This window comes from Rana temporaria, chromosome 4, assembly GCF_905171775.1.
Source record: "Rana temporaria chromosome 4, aRanTem1.1, whole genome shotgun sequence".
Classification (NCBI taxonomy): Eukaryota; Metazoa; Chordata; class Amphibia; order Anura; family Ranidae; genus Rana; species Rana temporaria.
The window spans coordinates 390,194,954-390,214,723 of record NC_053492.1 but is presented as its reverse complement, the minus strand read 5'-3'; the positions used below and the strand labels follow the sequence as shown (position 1 = coordinate 390,214,723).

At 40.9% G+C, this 19,770-nt stretch overlaps 1 protein-coding gene across 1 annotated transcript in view; it reads right to left on the bottom strand.

The window, feature by feature from the left end:
- Positions 1–19,770, bottom strand: part of XPO1 (exportin 1) — a 93,123-nt gene that overhangs the window by 47,631 nt on the left and 25,722 nt on the right. The window contains 5 exon segments of the mRNA XM_040351118.1: positions 3,408–3,452; positions 3,533–3,594; positions 3,766–3,838; positions 13,085–13,186; positions 14,738–14,869. Of these exon segments, the coding sequence (XP_040207052.1) occupies positions 3,408–3,452; positions 3,533–3,594; positions 3,766–3,838; positions 13,085–13,186; positions 14,738–14,863 (408 nt within the window). The 5' untranslated portion in view covers positions 14,864–14,869.

Genomic DNA, 19,770 nt, shown 5'->3' with positions numbered 1-19,770 from the left:
GACGTCACTTCCCCCCAGCAGAGCTATGGGGACGGGCGAAGGAGATTTTTCCTTCAGTCCCGTCCCCAGTCAGCTGCCGAACGGTCCCGATCGCCTCCGCGGCTACGGTAAGCGTCGGGGGGCCCCGCTCCCACCACCGATAACGGCGATCTCGCGGTGAATCCGCCGTGGAGACCACCATTATCGTGTACAGGACCGCTCATGCTAAAGATAGATACCTCGGTTGTGGCAGCAGCTGCTGCCGTTACCGAGATATCCATCTTTAAAATTTGGACGTATATATATATATATACACACACACATGAGCAGGTCTGGAAGTGGTTAAAAGACATCAGTTGTTTGAGAAATTGTGACATTAGTGCAGAAAAGTCTACCTTATTCAGGTAGGTCACTTGTGAGATTCGGATGTAGAGACCAATGCAAAGTAGGCAACGTAATGCTGAACGGTTTGAATGTTTTGAAAGCCTTCAGCAGAGTGAAGTTTTGACCGAGTTTTAAAGTGGTTCCCGTGCACCTGGTTTCCACTGTTGATATGAGGATATTCAATGTGGGGTACACAGAGTATGATACTTAAATGGGAGAATCATTCATGGAGTATGCAGAAACCTTGGTGTCTACCATCCTGTAGCAAAATCCTTTTAGCATATTGGCAGGAGGAAGGGTCAGAGTACCTTCTAAAAAAGGCTCAACATGAAGGTGGTTGTAAACTGAGACCTGTGGTGTTATAAAACACCTAGACATCCATCGGAGACCAAGCTCTGAATGGTGGCTTTTTGGCACCAAGTTTGAAAAGTTTAACACTGTATAGAATAAGTTTCAAAACACATTCCTAGTTTCCTGCTTTAATGTAAAAACAAATACTATTCAGGATACACATACTGTAAGTGTAAGGCTTCATGTACACGGACGTTGTTCAACTTCTCCTGAACGATTTTTTTTTTTTTTTTAAATAACAAACATGTTATACTTACTTCCACTGTGCAGCTCGTTTTGCACAGAGTGGCCCCGATCCACGTCTTCTGGGGTCCCTCCGCGGCTGTCTCTGGTCCTCCCTGCAAGAACTACACACATTCATGCGAGAGAGCTCGCATTGTGTGTAGTCCTTGCGGTGACGCTCCCGTGATACAGCGAGCGGCCATAGCCGCTCACTGTATCACTCGGCCCCGCCTCTCAGCACGCCGCGTCACTGGATGTGATTGACAGCGCCAATGGCTGCGTTGCTTTCAATCCATCCGCTCTAGCCAATCAGCGGTCAGGCTGAGTGGCGAAGAGGATGTCGGGGCAGAGCGCGGGACTTTCGAGGGGTCAGTATGCTCTGAAGTTTTTTTCACCTTAAAGCGGGAGTTCACCCGAAAAATTTTTTTTAACATTAGATTGATGCTCATTTTGTCAAGGGGAATCGGGTAGTTTTTTAAAATCGAAGCAGTACTTACCGTTTTAGAGAGCGATCTGCTCCGCCGCTTCCGGGTATGATCTTCAGGACTGGGCGTTCCTATTTGATTGACAGGCTTCGGACGGTTGCATACATCGCGTCACGAGTAGCCGAAAGTCGGTGCGGCTCTATACGGCACCTGAGCACCGACGCTCGGCTACTTTCGGAAAATCGTGACGCAATGTATGCGACCGTCGGAAGCCTGTCTATCAAATAGGAACGCTCAGTCCCGCAGCCCATACCCGGAAGCAGCGGAGAAGATTGCTCTCTAAAACGGCAAGTACTGCTTCGATTTTAAAAAAACTACCCGATTCCCCTTCACAAAATGAGCATCAATCTAATGTTAAAAAATAAGATTTCGGGTGAACCTCCACTTTAATGCATAGAATGCATTAAGGTGAAAAAACTTTTTCCTTTACAACTCCTTTTACTTGACAGCTAGAAACTGATGTCTAAAAAAACAGCCATTTAGCCACGTTTACATGCCGCGTTTGCATCTAGAAGCATTTGAAAAAATAAATAAAAAATATTAAATGACTAAAAAACGCCTATAAAACGAAATGCGGGTTACTGCATTTAGACTTTTTTTTTTTTAAGGCAAAATAATGAAAGGCCTATAAAAACGCAACTGCCTAAAAATGACAGTAAACGAACCAGTGTACATGTACACATAAGATAACATTGAATGAGTTAAGGGGCAGTTGGAGAAAAAAAAAAAAAAAAAAAAAAAACCTGCCTCTGAATGTCCGTTTAGCAGCAACAGTGTAAAAGTAACAGATATTTAAAGCGGTGTTCCAGCCGCAATTTTTTTTTTTTTTTTAAGTAAGCAGCTACAAACACTGTAGCTGCTGACTTTTAATAAGGACACTTACATGTCCAGAGAGCAAGTTCGGCCGCCTGAGGCCGATCTGTCCAATGGCTCGGGTGCAGGCACCACCATTGTAACTAAGGGAAACCGGCAGTGGAGGCTGCATGCTTCACTGCCGGTTTCCTACTGCGCATTCGCAAGGCGCGCAATGCTTTCTGAATGGCCCATTGTCTTCTAGGACACACAGGTCCCAGAAGGCAGCGGGGTGAAGGAGGAAAAGATGCCATGGGCCAGGGCCAAGGTAGGAAGGAAGTACACTCAGTACTTCACATAAGGCAAGTAAAAAAATAAAAAAAATATCCAAAAAACGAGCGGAGGGGTGGTCATTCCTTTAAAAACATGTTGTAAAATAGGGTTTAACTCCACTTTAAGTCTTAGCCTTACTATGGGACTACTGAAGCCATCTAGTATAACAGGTCTCATCTGTCCATGTCGCTCGGTCCTATATAGGGTTCAGGCTTTGCCCATCACAGTGGGCATGGCCCAAAAAAGGATCTCCACGACCCTGCAGAGTACACTGTGACCAACTATACGAGTTGCACCAATTGCCATAGTTCGCTCCCAAGCAGGATCCAGGGCCTAAAGCAACATTACAGGCTGTTTCCACAGTGTGGGGTCCAGAGACAGCTCCCAAGGTTTTACCAGGGATACACCGATTGGAATATGGTGCCTCTATTGCTGTATTAGAAAACAGTGAAGAGTTGCATTAAGTATCTGAAGTGAGAATAATTAAGCCAACAGTGATTTCTCTGTAAGGGAGAAGAGGTTCATCACCTTTGGATGCTAGCAAAAACCTGAGGACCCACGCAGTAGGAAGGGTTATAGGAGGATAGATAGCCAGGGAGCATCTCCTCAAAAGCTTTGCCAGTGTCCAATCACCTGAAGGTACCAGCCTATATCCCAGGGTCTATAAATATTAAGCCTGTGTCCTGTACAATAGAAGATAGTAGATTCTTATAATATTCTAGAACAATTAGTCTGTAGAGAAAATCAGCATTGAAAAATGTTAGTAAAAGATGGTTAGCTTCAAAATAGTAGATTGTGCAAACTAGTCTATTTCTACATGAGCGATAAACATACATTTGTAATTTATTAAATCTCACATACTTGGACAAGAATCATGTTTAGCTTCCCAATGTACACGTTTTCTTTCTGAAAGAGAAGCAATCATATTACTTCTGACATTTGTAGTCATTACACTGCAATATTGAAAACAAAAACAGGGCACTTACCTCTACACATGTTGCATCTGAAGATGTCTTGATGATCAATCCAACAACATATTTCTTTATACCTATAATTGACATTAGATGAAAGATGTGAGATGAATAAAACAAATGTTACAAAATACACCCCTCTGTATACAAAATACAAACATGAAAAAAAAAAAAAAATTGTTAAGGCATTCTGAATGATTACGCATTTGCTAGTCCCATAAACTGGCAAACGGAAAACAAAAAATTACCTTCACATTGATTCCGAGGAAGAATTTTCCATCTTGTTTTTATTACATTTTCCAATATCTGCAGACCATAGTACTAAAATTGGAGGAGAGAACCAAGTATTTTAGGGCTACAGATATAACAATCAGTAAAGCACTCACAATAGTCACACAATCAGCTCATTCACACGTATACATTTAAAGACAGATTTACTAAACATACAATTCAGCTACAATCCCGTGAGTTTTCATGCACAATTACTGTTCTTAAATGTACACTAGTAACCCTGCCATTTGATCATGCTCACACCAGGAAGAAAGCATCGCATAAGCTATGCTATTGAAAGAGAAAGAAAGAGAAAGTCACATACAACATAAACAAGTATTTATAAATGCAGAAACAGGTGCTAGTGTAGCATCAACTAAATGAAAAAAAGATAAACGAAAATAAAAATTTTGCCTCAAGAGCAAATGCTGCCATTGGCAACAGTATTTTCTGGTGTGAATCTACAAATTCAGCAAGGAATCCTATTATAACTAAATGCCAACCCTCAACAAGCCCATAGTATAGGTAATATTTTATACTAACTTTTATACTCTGTCAAAAGACTGCATTTTATCTTTTAAATATTTACCTTTCAGGTATTTTATTATGAACACGCACACAAACATCTTAAAAATAAAAAATAAAATATATATATATATATATATATATATTATATATAAAATAATATTTTATATACAAAATTACTGGACCTAGTCTTGGGTTCACATTCGTGTGGTTCTGTGTGCCGCATTCATTTGCACAGCAGTCTATTCATTTAAATGGGCTGTTGTGCGTGTTTTTCATTTAAGCAGCATGTTTTGTGTGCATGTGTGGGAATGCATGCGATATTCAAGCATCCACATAAATGTGAACCTAAACTAAGGTTACATTTACATGGGAGTAAAACTTTTACCAATGCCTCCTTGAACAAAAGTTCCTGGGTTAAGTGAGGGCCCGTTTTTGAAATGTATAAAAAAAAAATTCCCCCCTCAATACCAGAATGCATTTCCATGTTCTCAGGGGCAGCTTTTTTTGTTACAGATTTGAACACAGTGGATGTTTAAAGCACCTGTGAATGTCTACATTTAAAAAAAATGCAGCTGCATTCAGATGGGTAAATAAAAAACAAACACACTTGTAGGTGCGTTTTTTTTTATGGCTGTGTGAATGAGGCCTTGGTTATTAATTTTAAATAGAAGATGCATTACTAGACTTAACTAAAAAGAAAGCCTGGCAGGGGTCTTCAAACTATGGCGCTCCAGTTGTTCAGGAACTACAATTCCCATCATGCCTAGTCATGTCTGTGAATGTCAGATTTTTACAATGCATCATGGGAAGTGTAGTTCCACCACAGCTGGAGGGTGGTATTTTCTAGCAAAAAAATAAAGCTTTTAACTTGAAAAAACAAACATCAGAAAACTTGGCAGACTGCCCAGACTGACTTTTGATGGCCGAGAGTAGAGAGAAAATTCTCTGCATACCAAAGATCGGGAAACCCTTTGACAAGATTGCAAAAAAAAAAAAAAAAATAAAAAAAAAAAAATTGCGATAACAATTGACGATTAATCGTGCAGCTCTAATTTGCAGGCATAAAAAAAACGCCTAACATTTTCCTATGCCCGATGTACACCTGGCTCTAGAAGCAATGTACATTCTTGTAATCGTACAACACTAATGTTTCTGTGCATCTGAAGTATTTCTCAAACATTAAAACTTCTGTGTTCAGAAAAAATCTCATTCACATGCAGGCAAAGACACCAATGCACAAAGCATTAACATTTACAGGAGTACAGGGGTGTACAGCTGTTCACTTCTATGGATGTCTGAACTCCCCACCTGCGGCACATCAAATGCAGGAGAAAAAAAAAAAAGCAGTGAATCTTACACGAGACATTTTGGGCAGATCCACAGAGCGAGTACGCCGGCGTATTTACTGATACGCCGGCGTACTTTCAAATTTCCTGCATCGTATCTTTGGTTTGAATCCTCAAACAAAGATACGACGGCATCTGGGTTAGATCCGACAGGCGTACGGCTTTGTACGCCTTCGGATCTTAGCTTAGAAATCACAGTGAATGCCCATATATTGGCAAACCCACAAAAATAAAGTGTTCATTGCTTAGCAAAATCTTTAGTTTTCTCAAAAAACTGCCACTGCCTGTTTTGACAACGAGGCTCCTGCTTGGTGCCCCTATCAATCCAAAAAAAAAAAAACACAGACACGCCAGGGCTTGATGTGACAGATGAACTGACTGCCAGAGAAACAAGCACTCTGCATGGTAACACAACATCCTGCATCTCCAAAGGAGGAGACACAACCTGACCACAACAGCATGGAGATGCTTCTGTGCTTGGTGTGGTCTAAATGGCAAAGCTGGATCCCTAGGTATTTCTAACAATCTGAAGCTAAAAACAAGAAAAACAAACAAAAAAAACAAAAAAAACAAAAAAAATAAAAAAAAAACACAAGGCGGCTACATTTACATAAGTCAAAATCAAACGAACGCGCATATGTAATTTTATTTGGGGCAGCATGCACTATAAAGTTTCAATCCAATGTAAGCTGTGTTAAATAACTAGATTCCACTAAGCTCCAACATGCAAGAGGAGACTTGCTGTGAGAAATTCATTACGGACCATTTGTAAATGCAAGTTGCCTGGCTGTCATGCAGTCCCTCTGAACTTACATGATCAAACTGGAACAAAACTGCAGCAAGTAAACCTGGACCTTCACATTTTCTCTGGTTCTGCATAACAGGCAATGGCAGACTCACACTCAGGACAGGTGTTAAAAGTGGTTGTAAATTGCCAAAATAAAACCTTTACAAAGCAAAGCCTAATATAGCATGTACTTTGCTTCAATTCATAGCACTTAGTGTGGATCCTATCTGTGCAGTCCTTCCTCTGCTATTCTGCATGGGTCAATTCTGAGATATTTAGACTCCAGCTAATCCTTTGAGCACCCCCAGCACACAGCAGGTTATTGACCGCCTAAGATGTGCTTGCTTCCCAGTGAGACTGTAAGGGGGAGGGGGTGTGTGTGTGTGTGTAACCGTTTCACTTTACTCAGGTCCCAGATTATACACAGCTATGCATGTAAAATGTGCGACATCAGATCTACACCCCCTTCCTCCTGGAACCTGAGAAATATCGAAACTTGGCAACGTGGAAGGCTGTGGAGGAGAGAAGACTCCAAATAAACAGGTACACCTTGTATAGGAGGATTTAATTTGTCACTGTATATCACCCAAGGCTAGTCACTTCAGTGGGCTTATGTCAAAATCAAAAATGCGTATGCTGAAAACACATAACTTTTTAGTGAACATGTACTTTGCCCATACAATTGCCAAGATGTCAACTATGAGCATTTCGAGTTGTAGTCTACACAGGGCTAAAGGGCACTCATGTGACAGGGCTGGTTCTTGGTGAATAATCCAGCAATGTCATATGGGGGTAGAGGTGCGTGTGTGCGGGCATTAGGGGGGGAGGTCATACGTGTAGGAGAGGCAGCAGACAACATAAGCCCCAAAGCAACACTATGGACTACGTCAATTGCCAGCCACTGTCAGCTTTCTCCTGCACACAGAGGGCACCACGGGAAACTAGACGGGAGAGGCTGCAGATTGAGAGATATATATATATATATATATATATATATATATATATATATATATATATATATATATATATATATATATATATATATATATATATATATATATATATATATATATATATATATATATATATATATATATATATATATATATATATATATATATATTCTGGTCATAGGACACGCCAGGATATTCTCTGTGGGGGTAGTAGGCGGCAGTCTTTAATACTCCTCTGAGCAGCACTGATGTTCTGACATCAGCATGGCTTTTTGCAGTACTATACTGTCAAGTCCAGGCTGACGTGGTGACAGGCCCAGGTGCGGTGTCTGATAACCTAGGTCAACAGGAAGTGTATTGAATGAAGTGGCTAAGCAGACTACCTGTGGTAGAAAGTGCTAGGGAGGAGACTAGTACTGTACTAGCCTTTTTTTTATAATTTGTATGTTACTCCAACATCTCATAGTCCTGATGTGTATGTTGTACCATGTACTTGCGTTAAAAAGTAATCTGATCTCTTTGCATTTTTTCCTTTGGGTGAAATACCTGATGATTCTGCCAGTCTCCCCGCATAGCTATTTTTTTTTTTGTGTATTTTGTGCGTGTACTCGAGAGAGGAGCCGGACTGCAGGAGTTGGGAGTAGGCAGGCCTCCCCCAGAGGCAATCTGCCACCTTTCTCCATGCCCCGGGTGGCAATGGTGGGTGAGTGAGGGGGTCCCCCCACATAGCCCGCCCTGCCTGCTCCGCTTTGAAGCCCAACGGGGCAGAGGGACTCCCTATAAGGGAGTGAGAGGATCTAGCCCGCTCAACCAGCCCCGTTAGTCCTTCGCCTCTCTTTTTAGAGACCGTGTGGTCAAAGTCGCGTGCATGTTAACCCAATTTCGAGTGAGTGTAAGTGTGGTGGTTTTTGTGGGAGGGGGGTGGGCGTACTAAGCGCAAGCTTACCTCGCATAGCACACCCACCGGGAGCCGGGCTGAGACCACCAAACTCAATTCACATGTAGCCGAGACCGGCTATTTCAAGCTGACCACGCTAGGCACAAAAGCACATCCATCCCAGCTGTGATCAGGTTTGTAGCCGTGTCGGGAACACAGCCTGCCTCTCCTCCAAGGGCAAGATTTGTGCTGACACTTTCCCTTGCACAGCTCAACGGTGGGACGATCAGAGTATTGCTCCTACTGTCAAACCCCCCCATGCAGTCTCCACCTCACCTCTGTCCCTTAGGCAGCAGAGAACAGAGGTTAAGTGATCACACGTGGTGGGAAAAAAAGTAAATATTATAGTAGAACACACGCACGTTTTCCATTGCATCCCTATTTTAACCACTTATAGACCGCCGGCGGCACTTTGAAGAGGGATATCGTTATGGCAGCAGCTAGCTACCATAACCTTGGTGTCCTTTTCTTCGGCGGATGGTCCGCTTTAGGGCCGAAACAACCAATCGATTAATCGACAACTAGTCTATTGTGACAGAGTCAACAAAGGGATCTTCTGAACGTCCTCAAAGGGAGCATCTTGAAGCACCGAGAGGACCAAAACCAAGTCCCATGGGAGCAGTGGAGGGCGCACAGCAGGGGCCACATGTCGGGCCCCCTGCACAAACGAGCGCACCAAGGGGTGCGCTGCCAATGGCCGCTGAAAGTAAAAAGCCAGAGCCGAAATCTGACCCATAACCGCACTCAAGGCGAGAGCCTGATCCACTCCCTGCTGATTAAACAGCAGAATCCGGGACACCACGTATGTACGGGAGTGTCTCTTCATCTCCTCACACAGAGATGTAGGCCTACCACGTACAACGGTAAATCCCCCGTGAAGTAGACTTCCGTGCACGCAGCATGGTAGAAACCACCAAGCCCGACAGGCCCCGGACCTTCAACACCAGGCTCACAACAGTCACGCCATTAAAGCCAGCAACCGTAAAGCAGGGTGGAAGATCGGACCCTGCGACAGAAGATCTTCTCTCAGGGGTAGACGCCAGGAACGGCGCAGCCAATCTGGGGCGAACAGGATTGTCGGAATCCCTTCGGTTTCCACTCTGCGCAGCAGGCGAGGAAGAAGCTTCAGAGGAGGGAAGACGTGAATCAGGCGATAGTGACCCCCAAGGCGCCACCAACGCGTCCGCCCACGGGTCCTTCAAACCGTGGCACCTTCCGATTGAGACGGGACGCTAAAAAGTCCGCGTCTGGAGTGCCCCACTTATGGCACAGACTCAGAAACATCTCCGAGAGAATAGAACATTCTCCTTGGTCTAGCCTTTGGCGACTTAGGTCGGCTTGCCAATTCTATACTCCCGGAATGTACACGCCCGATAGAGCCGGAACGGACCATTCGGCCCACCGAAGGATGAGCGCGACCTCCGTCGCCACAGCTAAACTCCGTATGCCTCCCTGATGATTGACGTACGCCACGGCCGTGGCGTTGTCGGACTGGATCCTGACCGGTCGGCCCTGCAGATCCAGGGACCACCCGGCAAGGCACAGCTTGATTGCTCGGAGCCCCAGAATATTGCTCGGCAGGAGGGACTTCTCCTGAGTCCAGCGCCCCAGCCAGAGAGGCTGGCACCAGTCGTGACCACTGTCTAGCGACACGGTAGAAAAGACTTCCCGGTCCGAAGCACCGGAGATGTCAGCCACCACACCAGGGAAGAGACATGACCAGATGGCTCAACCGAATCTGGTAATCCAGAGAAGACGGGAGCTTGTCCCAACGTGACAGAATTACCTTCTGTACCTCCCTGGCATGGAATTGGGCATAAGGAACTGCCTCGAAAGAGGCCACCATCAGACCCAGAAGCCTCATACAGAATCGAAGAGACAACCACTCTGGGTCAACAACTGCTGCACCGCAGAATGCAGTGTCTAGAGTTTCTCCATTGGGAGAAAAACCCTTGCCTCCGCGGAATCCAGGACTAGCCCTAGGTATTCCAGACACAGAGACGGAACCAACACGGACTTCTGGATATTCAGAAGCCAGCCGAACTCTTGGAGAGCCTGACACGTGATAGACACGTCCTCTTCTAATTCCGAGCCCGAGGAAGCTCTCAGGAGAAGGTCGTCCAGATATCCCACGATAGAGATCCATCGCTGTCTCAGCAGGGCCAGGATCGGGGCGAGCTCCTTGGTGAAAACCCATGGTGCCGACACCAGTGGCGTCACTAGGGTTGGTGTCACCAGGTGTCACCTGGTGCGGTAAAATATGGCATCATCAAAACGTCACTTACGCCCATAGCTCTTAAAATACTTTTTATTGCATTTTAGTGTAAATGAGATCCCAGATCTCATATTTAAAGTGGGGACATCCCAGAGAGAGAGAGAGAGAGAGAGAGAGAGAGAGAGAGAGAGAGAGAGAGAGAGAGAGAGAGAGAGAGAGAGAGGAGAGAGGAGAGAGGAGAGAGGAGAGAGGAGAGAGGAGAGAGGAGGAGAGAAAACGCACACACAAGGGGAGTTATTTAGCCCCCTTCCAGCACTTCCTTTTCAAATCTAAAAAAGCTGTTGTCAAACCATTCAAAATTTCAACACAAACTTCGCAAGAACATATATATGGAATGACATGCCAAATTATAAAGTGATTGTTTAGAGAGGACACATTAAAAAAATAAAATGTATAGGTGCAACAAGTTAATTGCACTTTTTTTTATCAAAAGTATGCTCACTTTCAATAAATTGATTCCTGCAGAAGAACAGTCGTGTTCATACCACTATTTAGGCCATTTAAAATGAGTGGCCTCTTACAGGATGCAATTTTTTATTTATTTTTTATTACACTACTACACCAATACCTGAAAGGTAAAATTTACAGACTATACAGTATATTTACTCACTTTGACCCAGAATAAAAGTTTTTACTACAAAGGTTAGTTGTTATATAACAAAGTCGATCAATATAGCTTCGACCAAAGGGATCATCAGCTGATCAAGTAGTTTAAAGTGAAATCTGTTGTTGTACGATTAAGATTTACCTGAGTGTTTGCATACACATATCTTGGCAGCATGTACAGATTTATCACATGACTAGATTTGTAGTGTTGACAAACTGTGAAGGAAAAAGCATGTGACTGGCCAATACGGCCTTAACTTTTGGCAAAGATATTAAAAATAATTAAGAGATCAAGTGTAGACCGTTGGCATTATTCAATATCTGGGATTGCATACAAAATTATGAACTCTTGCAACAGCAAATATGGAATATATTTACAAAATCAGTGTCAATGATCCCTGTGGCAGAAGTGCCTATGTACCCTCAATATTAATAAAAAAAATACTTTACTTGGCCCCACCCCATAACCACCCACACCCACCCACCCATGAAACAAATACAATTGATGAACAGAATTCAGTTAAAGGGAATGAAAAGGGTAGACCTTGTGGAGGCCTGCCGTCAAAGCCTAGCTGTGTCAGTTGCACAGGAAGACACCCCTTTTCTTCCTATTACAAGCAATCAACATAATGGAACATTATGATTAATATCAGGAAGCGTTAACAGCTTTAAAAAAAAAAAAAAAAAAAAAAATATTATAAATTATATATATTTAAAAATGCATATAAGCCAAATGCAATAGTGCAGAAATTTTAGCACCAAATCATTTGCAGATTATGTAAATTGAAGAGTTCTTTACCTGTTGCTTTCTCTTTCTGTTCCGCTAATCATGTCAATTTTTCACAAGACAATACTGAGTTTTTAAAAGTACTGTTGATAAATCAACTTAAACATTAGTAATAACTGTCAGTATTTATAAGCAAATAAATGACCAGGCAAGCAAATACTGTTACTAATGTGAGCACTTTGGGGAAGTTCAGTAAAGCTGGGACCAGAATTCCTAAGTGTCCAGTCTTAAAGCATCAGTCACAGCAAAGTCAAATTATAAATTAGCTGAGACATTATATAAAACTCAACATCAGTGCTATCATCCTAAATAGATATCTGTACAAGACTAAAAGGGAGACAGACATGTGCATTAAAGGTTTCACACTTCCATACTGGATCAATTGATGACAACAAGATATCTTATTAGTCAAAGTGCATACCTAGGTTCCAATTTAACAATTATTTTAACAGGTAAAAAACTTTCACATGTATGTTAAAGCAATAGGGACAGCCAAATTACACATTTAAAAAGAAAAATTGAACGGTCAACAGTCAAAATGTATATTTAGTACACAAAGTTCTCTTCTTATAAAATATAGTATAATATTTGGGGCATCTACCCAGCAGACAAGATATACACTAGCTCTCACAGCCCTCCTGAAAAGTGCACGATTTTAAAGCTCTTTCACTTTACAGATTTTTCTAGGAGAAAGCTCCAAACATCTACCCCAGTCAGGATGTATGAGGTACGAAGCTAGAAGTTTAACTAAAAATACACATCCCTTTTCTGCACTTGACCTAAACCCTTAAAAAAAAAAAAAAAAATCTGAAGTTCTACGAGTGACAAATATCAATGTGCAACTTAATCGACTTTGTTTTATCAAATTAAAATAGAGCTGTTTGAATTTTTTCAACAGATGCAGCAAGGGTAACCATTCTTTATTAGAAAAAAGGGAAGAAAAAGAAAAAAAAAAAAACACACCCCACAACGACGACATGGCAAATGGGATACTTTCTTCAAAGTTCATAGACCAAGAACAAAAAAAATAAAAAAAATAAAAGAAGAGGTGTGTGTCGAACTGAACATGTGTGCTTACTTTGGTGTTCATATTCTGTGAAAACTCAAGAATTGTGTCAACTCTTGTCCAGGCATCAGGATGCTCTTTTAAATGGGTCAGTACTTCCTGTGCCATTCTCTGCTGCAAGAAAAACAAATTATATACAAGTCACACACAAATTTGCCAGAACTATAAAATATAAACTGCAGAATTGTTTTACTTTTTAAAAAGGACCTTGAAAAATTGTGTAAATATATGGGTTGGCCAATCAATGAAAAAAAAAATGAATACAGAAATGAGGCCCTGGCTTACACCAGGGCAGCTTTGAAGTGCAACTTCATTTAACAGAAGCAAATACAAGTTGCAATGAAATTGCAGAATAGCACAGGGACATTTTTTTAAAGTCGCTGCAGATGGGGTGCAACTTGTCATGCAATTTTGAACTGTCAAATTGCATGAGAAATCACACTGGTGTAAACCAGGGCTTAGGGTCTGAATAGATATCTGATAATATATACGGCACATTACTGCAAAACCAAGTTTGATTTTGGTACATGGAAAAACACTAAAATCTTGACTGCCAACTAGGACAGTCCTATCATCTTCTAATGGAATGAACTCCCATCAACACTGGCTGCAAAAATCAATGAAATCCCTGAGAGGGCCATCTGAAGGATTTAATGCAAACTGAATTTGCAAGTAACAAAATGTGCATACATACTTGCTTAACCGTGTTACCTTTTACATTAACCTTTTTTCATTACCTGCATGCCATCATGAAGGCAGTGCTACCACCTAGGTTGGTTAGTGATCTATTTGGTGAATGGTTCACCATGGAATACAAAGCGTTCTGTGAATGAGAAAGGACTTGCAGTCCCCCGCCCCCCAATTATATCCTAATAAGGGTCTCTTGACAAGATCAGGTGGCGTTATAGCTGCCTGAATCACACTTACTAAAACAAGAGAATTGGGCTCTAAAATGTAAAAATAATCTCATGGTTGTCATTGTAGCAATGAGCTTATTTACAACCTCTTTCAACCCCTGCCCTTATAGTTATGGCAGTGGTAATAAGTTAAATTGAGTTAAAGGGGTTGTAAAGGTTTGTTTGTTTTTTTGGTTCACTTACCTTTTCCTTCGATTTCGATTCAGACAAAAAAAAAAAAATACACTAGCTTAAAGGAACCCATTTAGGAGGAAAAAAAAACAAACCTTTACAACACCTTTAAAGATGTCTGTGGAAACAAGGACAGGCTAGCAGTATCTTTTGTAAAACACATCTTTTTAGAGCCTTTTGCAAAGCTGCTCCTGTAACTTGTTATGGGCTCTATCCACAAACTGTAGACAAGGGGCAGTATATCATTCTGTAGGAGCCAGCCTGAAACAAACTGCACTCACTTGTCTAAAGTTTGCAGACACAGCCAATGAAAAATTACAGGAGCAGTGTTGCCCAGACTGCTCACTGTAAAGGGAATTGTTGGACTCACAATCTTAATATACAGTGAGCAAGCCTTCCTTTATTCCCTAAAGTTATCACAAGACAACTGAAGATAAAACATTTCCATCAATGTCCACAGTACATCTGCGTGGCAGAGCCAGCTTCCAGGTTGATAACTGGTTTACATCTAAAAGCAGAAAACTATATTTTATCAATGTAATTTATACAGACTTATGGATAAACAAAGCATAACTACCTGAGCTCCTTCTCCATGGTATAAGCAATTCACGACATTGTCCAAAAGGTTGATGTCCAACTTCTGGCTGAAATCCAGCAGCTGTCGAGCTGCATGGTCTGCTAACATGGTCATAATTGCTGGCATAGATTACTGAAAATACAACACATTTTTGAATTATAGGGAATAAAAAAAAATATCAGGATGTAAACTTTTAGGTTTCACACTGAGGCATGAACAACAAAACAAATCACTCAAAAATACAGATAAAGGCCATATGGCACCACGTTACATTTAGAATACTTTTAGATAGTTTTCATATGACGGCACAGGAACACACATCTACAATGCTCAAAATTTGTACAATAGTACGATTACCCCATGATGCATGAATAATAAAGAGCAGCACAATAAATTAGCCGCCTTGAGTTTGTACATTGATTGCAGTGGGTACTGGGCTTTACAATGGGTATGGCTGCTGCAGACGTGTGTGGGCACCTCTTGGTGTCTGCCTTTTATTCAAGGTACACCAAAATGAAAATTTTGGTGCCAAAACCTAAACAAAAAAAATGCAGGATGCCCTTAGCCAAAAAGAACAGTTAAAATTTATATATATATACATACACACACATATACACATGGGAGTCACAGCACCGTGGCACAGATTGGAGTCGTAAATGTTCGCAGAGCTGCGCACATGCATGGCTCAACGAACATGACAGCTAACAGGCAGAATGATGCATTTATGGCAGAAGAGACCAATAAAAGGTCTCTTCTGCCATTAATACCCTGCCTGTCAGCCATTTGTTTTACAATCATCTTTACTTCTACCTTAAGTAGTTAAACTGACCCAATTTACAGACCAAAGTTCATCCCTGTGATCTAAAGGAACCAGATGATACTTTTTTTATCCCAGCGCTGAGCAACGTTGTGCAAAAAAATAGAAATCCAGCAAAGTTTGACAGCTCAAGATCTCGATTTTTTTTTTTTTTAACGATTAATTGTGCAACTCTACTATATAGTAGAGCTGCATAATTAATCGTGAGAAAAAAAATAGCGATCTCGATTCAACCCCCCTGATGATCTCCAACGCAGAGATTGATGATTCTTTTATTTAAGAAGTGGAGAGATCTGCTCACTCTGCTGTCAAAAGAAAAAATCCCAGCAGTCTGCCAAGTTTAGATCAAAGGGATAAACTTCTGTGTAAAGAAAAAAATCTGGGCAGTCTGCCAAGTTTTTAACAACATGAAACATTGTAACTAACTTCCTTCTTATATCAAACTTCTGTGTGTGAATGCAGGAAATTTAACCACTTAAAGTCTTTTACTGACACTTGTTTAAGTTAAAATCAATATTTTTTGCTAGAAAAATCACTTGGAACCCCCAAACATTATATTTTAGCAAAGACCCTAGGGAATAAAATCACAATTGCTGCAATATTTTATGTCACACTGTATTTGCCCAGCAGTCTTTCAAATAATTTTTTTTGGGGGAAAAAATACTTCAATGAATATATAAGAAAAAAAAAAAAACACAGTAAAGTTAAGCCAATTTACTTTGTTTTAATGAAATCCAAGCAAAAAAAAAAAAAAAGAAGAAGTGATTTTCATTTTAGCCAGAATCGTGCAGCTCTACAGTATATAGGTGTCCAGACCACTCCTGCTTAAAGTATAACTAAAAGGCAAAAGTTTATTTAGTTTTTGAATAGATGGATAAGAACACAGGTTCAAGTTCAGGTTTTCATTGCCGGCTTGTGTCCCTATTAAAAGAGGTTCACAATCTCTTTGTCCTCTGTACTATTATCACTGAAAGTAAAAGAATAATTGCCCAAATTTTTAGTTGCCCCCATAACAGATCTTTCAATGGGGCAACACGTTCTGGTGAGCTGGGGGTTGGGCACCCAAGAGATTGCCTTTATTTGCAGGAGTTTCCACTCACTTCCTGTTTTAGCTATGGGACAGGAGGTGAAGGTAAATATTCCCAATACTAAGATGGGCCAAAAAAAATAATAAAAAAAAATGTTTTGCCTATAGCTCTACTTTAACCATATCTAAAACACAAACAACTGCATGTATTGCAGATTACTAGTCCTTGAGGTTTTTGGCAGAATTAGGGTTTTAAATTTCCACTTCATTATTTATAAGAAAATACTTTAGGGAGACAAAAAGGTGACCCAATAAAAAATATTATTTCATGCCAGTTTACAGCAAAGTCAAGGCCCTGTCCACAGCCTGGTCTTAAGATTCAAGCAACTTGGCAAAGATTAATTTGGAGATTAGTAATCACAGCAGTCAATGGTTGTGTTTGCATGGTACAATGGTAAGCAGTAAAGGGTGCCATTGCATTGGCCAGTAGTAGTATTGCAGTACTAGTTGCTTTGGCCCAGCAGTGTCCTGGTAATTCCAAACATGCACAAGCAGTGTCAGGCAGATTAATCTGCCACCACATATGTGCAGACATGCAAGTTACCATCTTTCGTCAACTGCGCAATACACGTCAACTGTGCATGTCTGTGCCACATAGACCTATGGTTTTTGACCAAGGGGCCTAGAGCCAAAAGTCCCAACACTCTGCGAGCATTTGCTCACGCCCTTGGTTTTAGATTTATGTTCACTATGAGACACGCAGAAGCTTGGTTTTAGACATGTAAAAAAAAAAAATAAAAAAAAAAAAATATGTACAACCATTACAAAATCTCTTGTTCTGAATCACCTAAAAAGGGAGAGGGAGATAAGTTGCTGCCTTTAAACATTCAGGCGAGTTTAGGTATGAGCTTGAGGTTTTTCTGGTAACCATAGGTTCTGACAAGACCGACATTGGTAGGAAAGATAACTGGGCAAAGTTTTTGCAGCATCTAAGCTGGGTACACACTGGCTGAAAACTGGCCGGTTCATTAGGAACCAGGGTGGATAAAAATCTAGGATTTCTGAAATTCATTTTTTTATTTTTAATCAAAATTTGAATAAAATGCTTTTGGAGTAAAAAAATGTTAATTTTCTATTTAACCACTTAAGACCCGGACCTTTATGCAGGTAAAGGACCTGGCCAGTTTTTGCGATTCGGCACTGCGTCGCTTTGACAATTGTGCGGTGTGGCTCCCAAACAAAATTGGCATCCTTTTTTTCCCACAAATAGAGCTTTCTTTTGGTGGTATTTGATCACCTCTGCGGTTTTTATTTTTTGCGCTATAAAACAAAAATAAAGTGCCAATTTTGAAAAAAATGCTATATTTTTTACTATTTGCTATAATAAATATCCCCCAAAAAGATATAAAAAAAACTTTTTTCCCCTCAGTTTAGGCCGAAACGTATTCTTCTACCTATTTTTGGTATTTAAAAAAAAAAAAAAAAAAAAAAAAAATCACAATAAGCGTTTATCGACTGGTTTGCGCAAAATTTATAGCGTTTACAAAATAGGAGATAGTTTTATTGCATTTTTATTTTTTTTACTACCAATTGCGGCGATCAGCGATTTTTTTTCGTGACTGACATTATGGCGGACACATCGGACAATTTTGACACATTTTTGGGACCATTGTCATTTTCACAGCAAAAAATGCCATAAAATGCATGGTTTACTGTGAAAATTACAATTGCAGTTAGGGAGTTAACCACTAGGGGGCGCTGTAGGGGTTATGTGTGACCTCATGTTTTTCTAACTGTAGGGGGGGCGGGGCTGGACAAGTGACGTCATTGGTCGTGTTTGCCTATATTACAGAACACACGATAAATGAAGCTGTCACTGTGAAGAACGGGGAAGCTGTGTTCACACTAGGGCCGAAACAACTAATCGATTAATCGACAACTAATCGATTATGAAATTAATCGATTAATCGGCCAGTAACATAATGGGGTTAAAAAAACAAAAATTAGCCTTTTATAGTACAAAAAAGCAAATCGCTACTGTAAATATTACTTTCACTGTCCCACAGTAAAAAAATACAGTAGTGATTTGCTCTTTTTGTACTTATTTTAGTTTTTTTTTAACCCCATTATGTTACTAAACATCTTAGGCCTGGGATCACACCTCTGTTTTTTGGTGCTTTTTGTAGAAACACACTACAGTTCATCTACATGTTTTTCTATGGGACATGTTCACATCCATGATTTTTTTTCGGCTGCTGCTTATTTGGAAAGGGCAAGGACTTTTTAATCCAAAACGGTGCCATTTTTTTTGGTTCAATATACATCAATGGAGAAGCATGCAATGTGTTTTTGCGGCAATTTGTGTTTTGTAATCTGCCCAACAACAAATTGGACGAAAATTAATTTTTTCTCTTAAGGCCATTATTCGATTAATCGACACAATAATCGATTCTGAAAATAATCGTTAGTTGCAGCCCTAGTTCACACACAGCTCTCCCCGATCTTTAGCTCCGGGGACTGATCGCGGGACTCCGGCGGCGATCGGGTCCCGCGACCCACGGCTGGGCACTTAAAGAGGACGTACAGGTACGTGCTTGTGCCCGGCCGTGCCATTCTGCCGACATACATCTTCAGGAGGCGGTCCTTAAGTGGTTAAGATACATTAATAATGTAGTTTCTTCAGCAAGAAATGGAGCTTAGTTATGTAGCATGAGGCTGTACATTCTGCAATATTGAATTTTTTTTGGTATCCAAGCTCTGCAAGCAGTGATAACATGCACTGCAGTGATGCATTCACACAGTTTCACAGTAACCATAAGATAAAGCAAAGTTCAGGAATATTCCTTTATCCCATTGTTTTGCAAATCTGTATGATTGAATAGGTTCCGATTTTGCTGTTACCTGACCGCTTATTTTAAAATGCGAAACTTTAATTTTGTAAATAATAAATATTCCAACTACAATGAACCCTTACATTTAAAAAGAGTATCAGTCATTTCAGATCAATCATGGCAGCGCCTGTCAGCAGGTATCCACTCGCCTGCTGCCACCACTTCCTTTACCTTGTTGTGTCACTGCCGCAGTACCAGCGGTGGTACTGTCGGTGAGACAAAGTGGGTCAGAGGAGGAGCCGATGCGGGACAGAGATGACAGTTGCTCTTTAAAAAAATTCAGATTTAAAAATCAAGG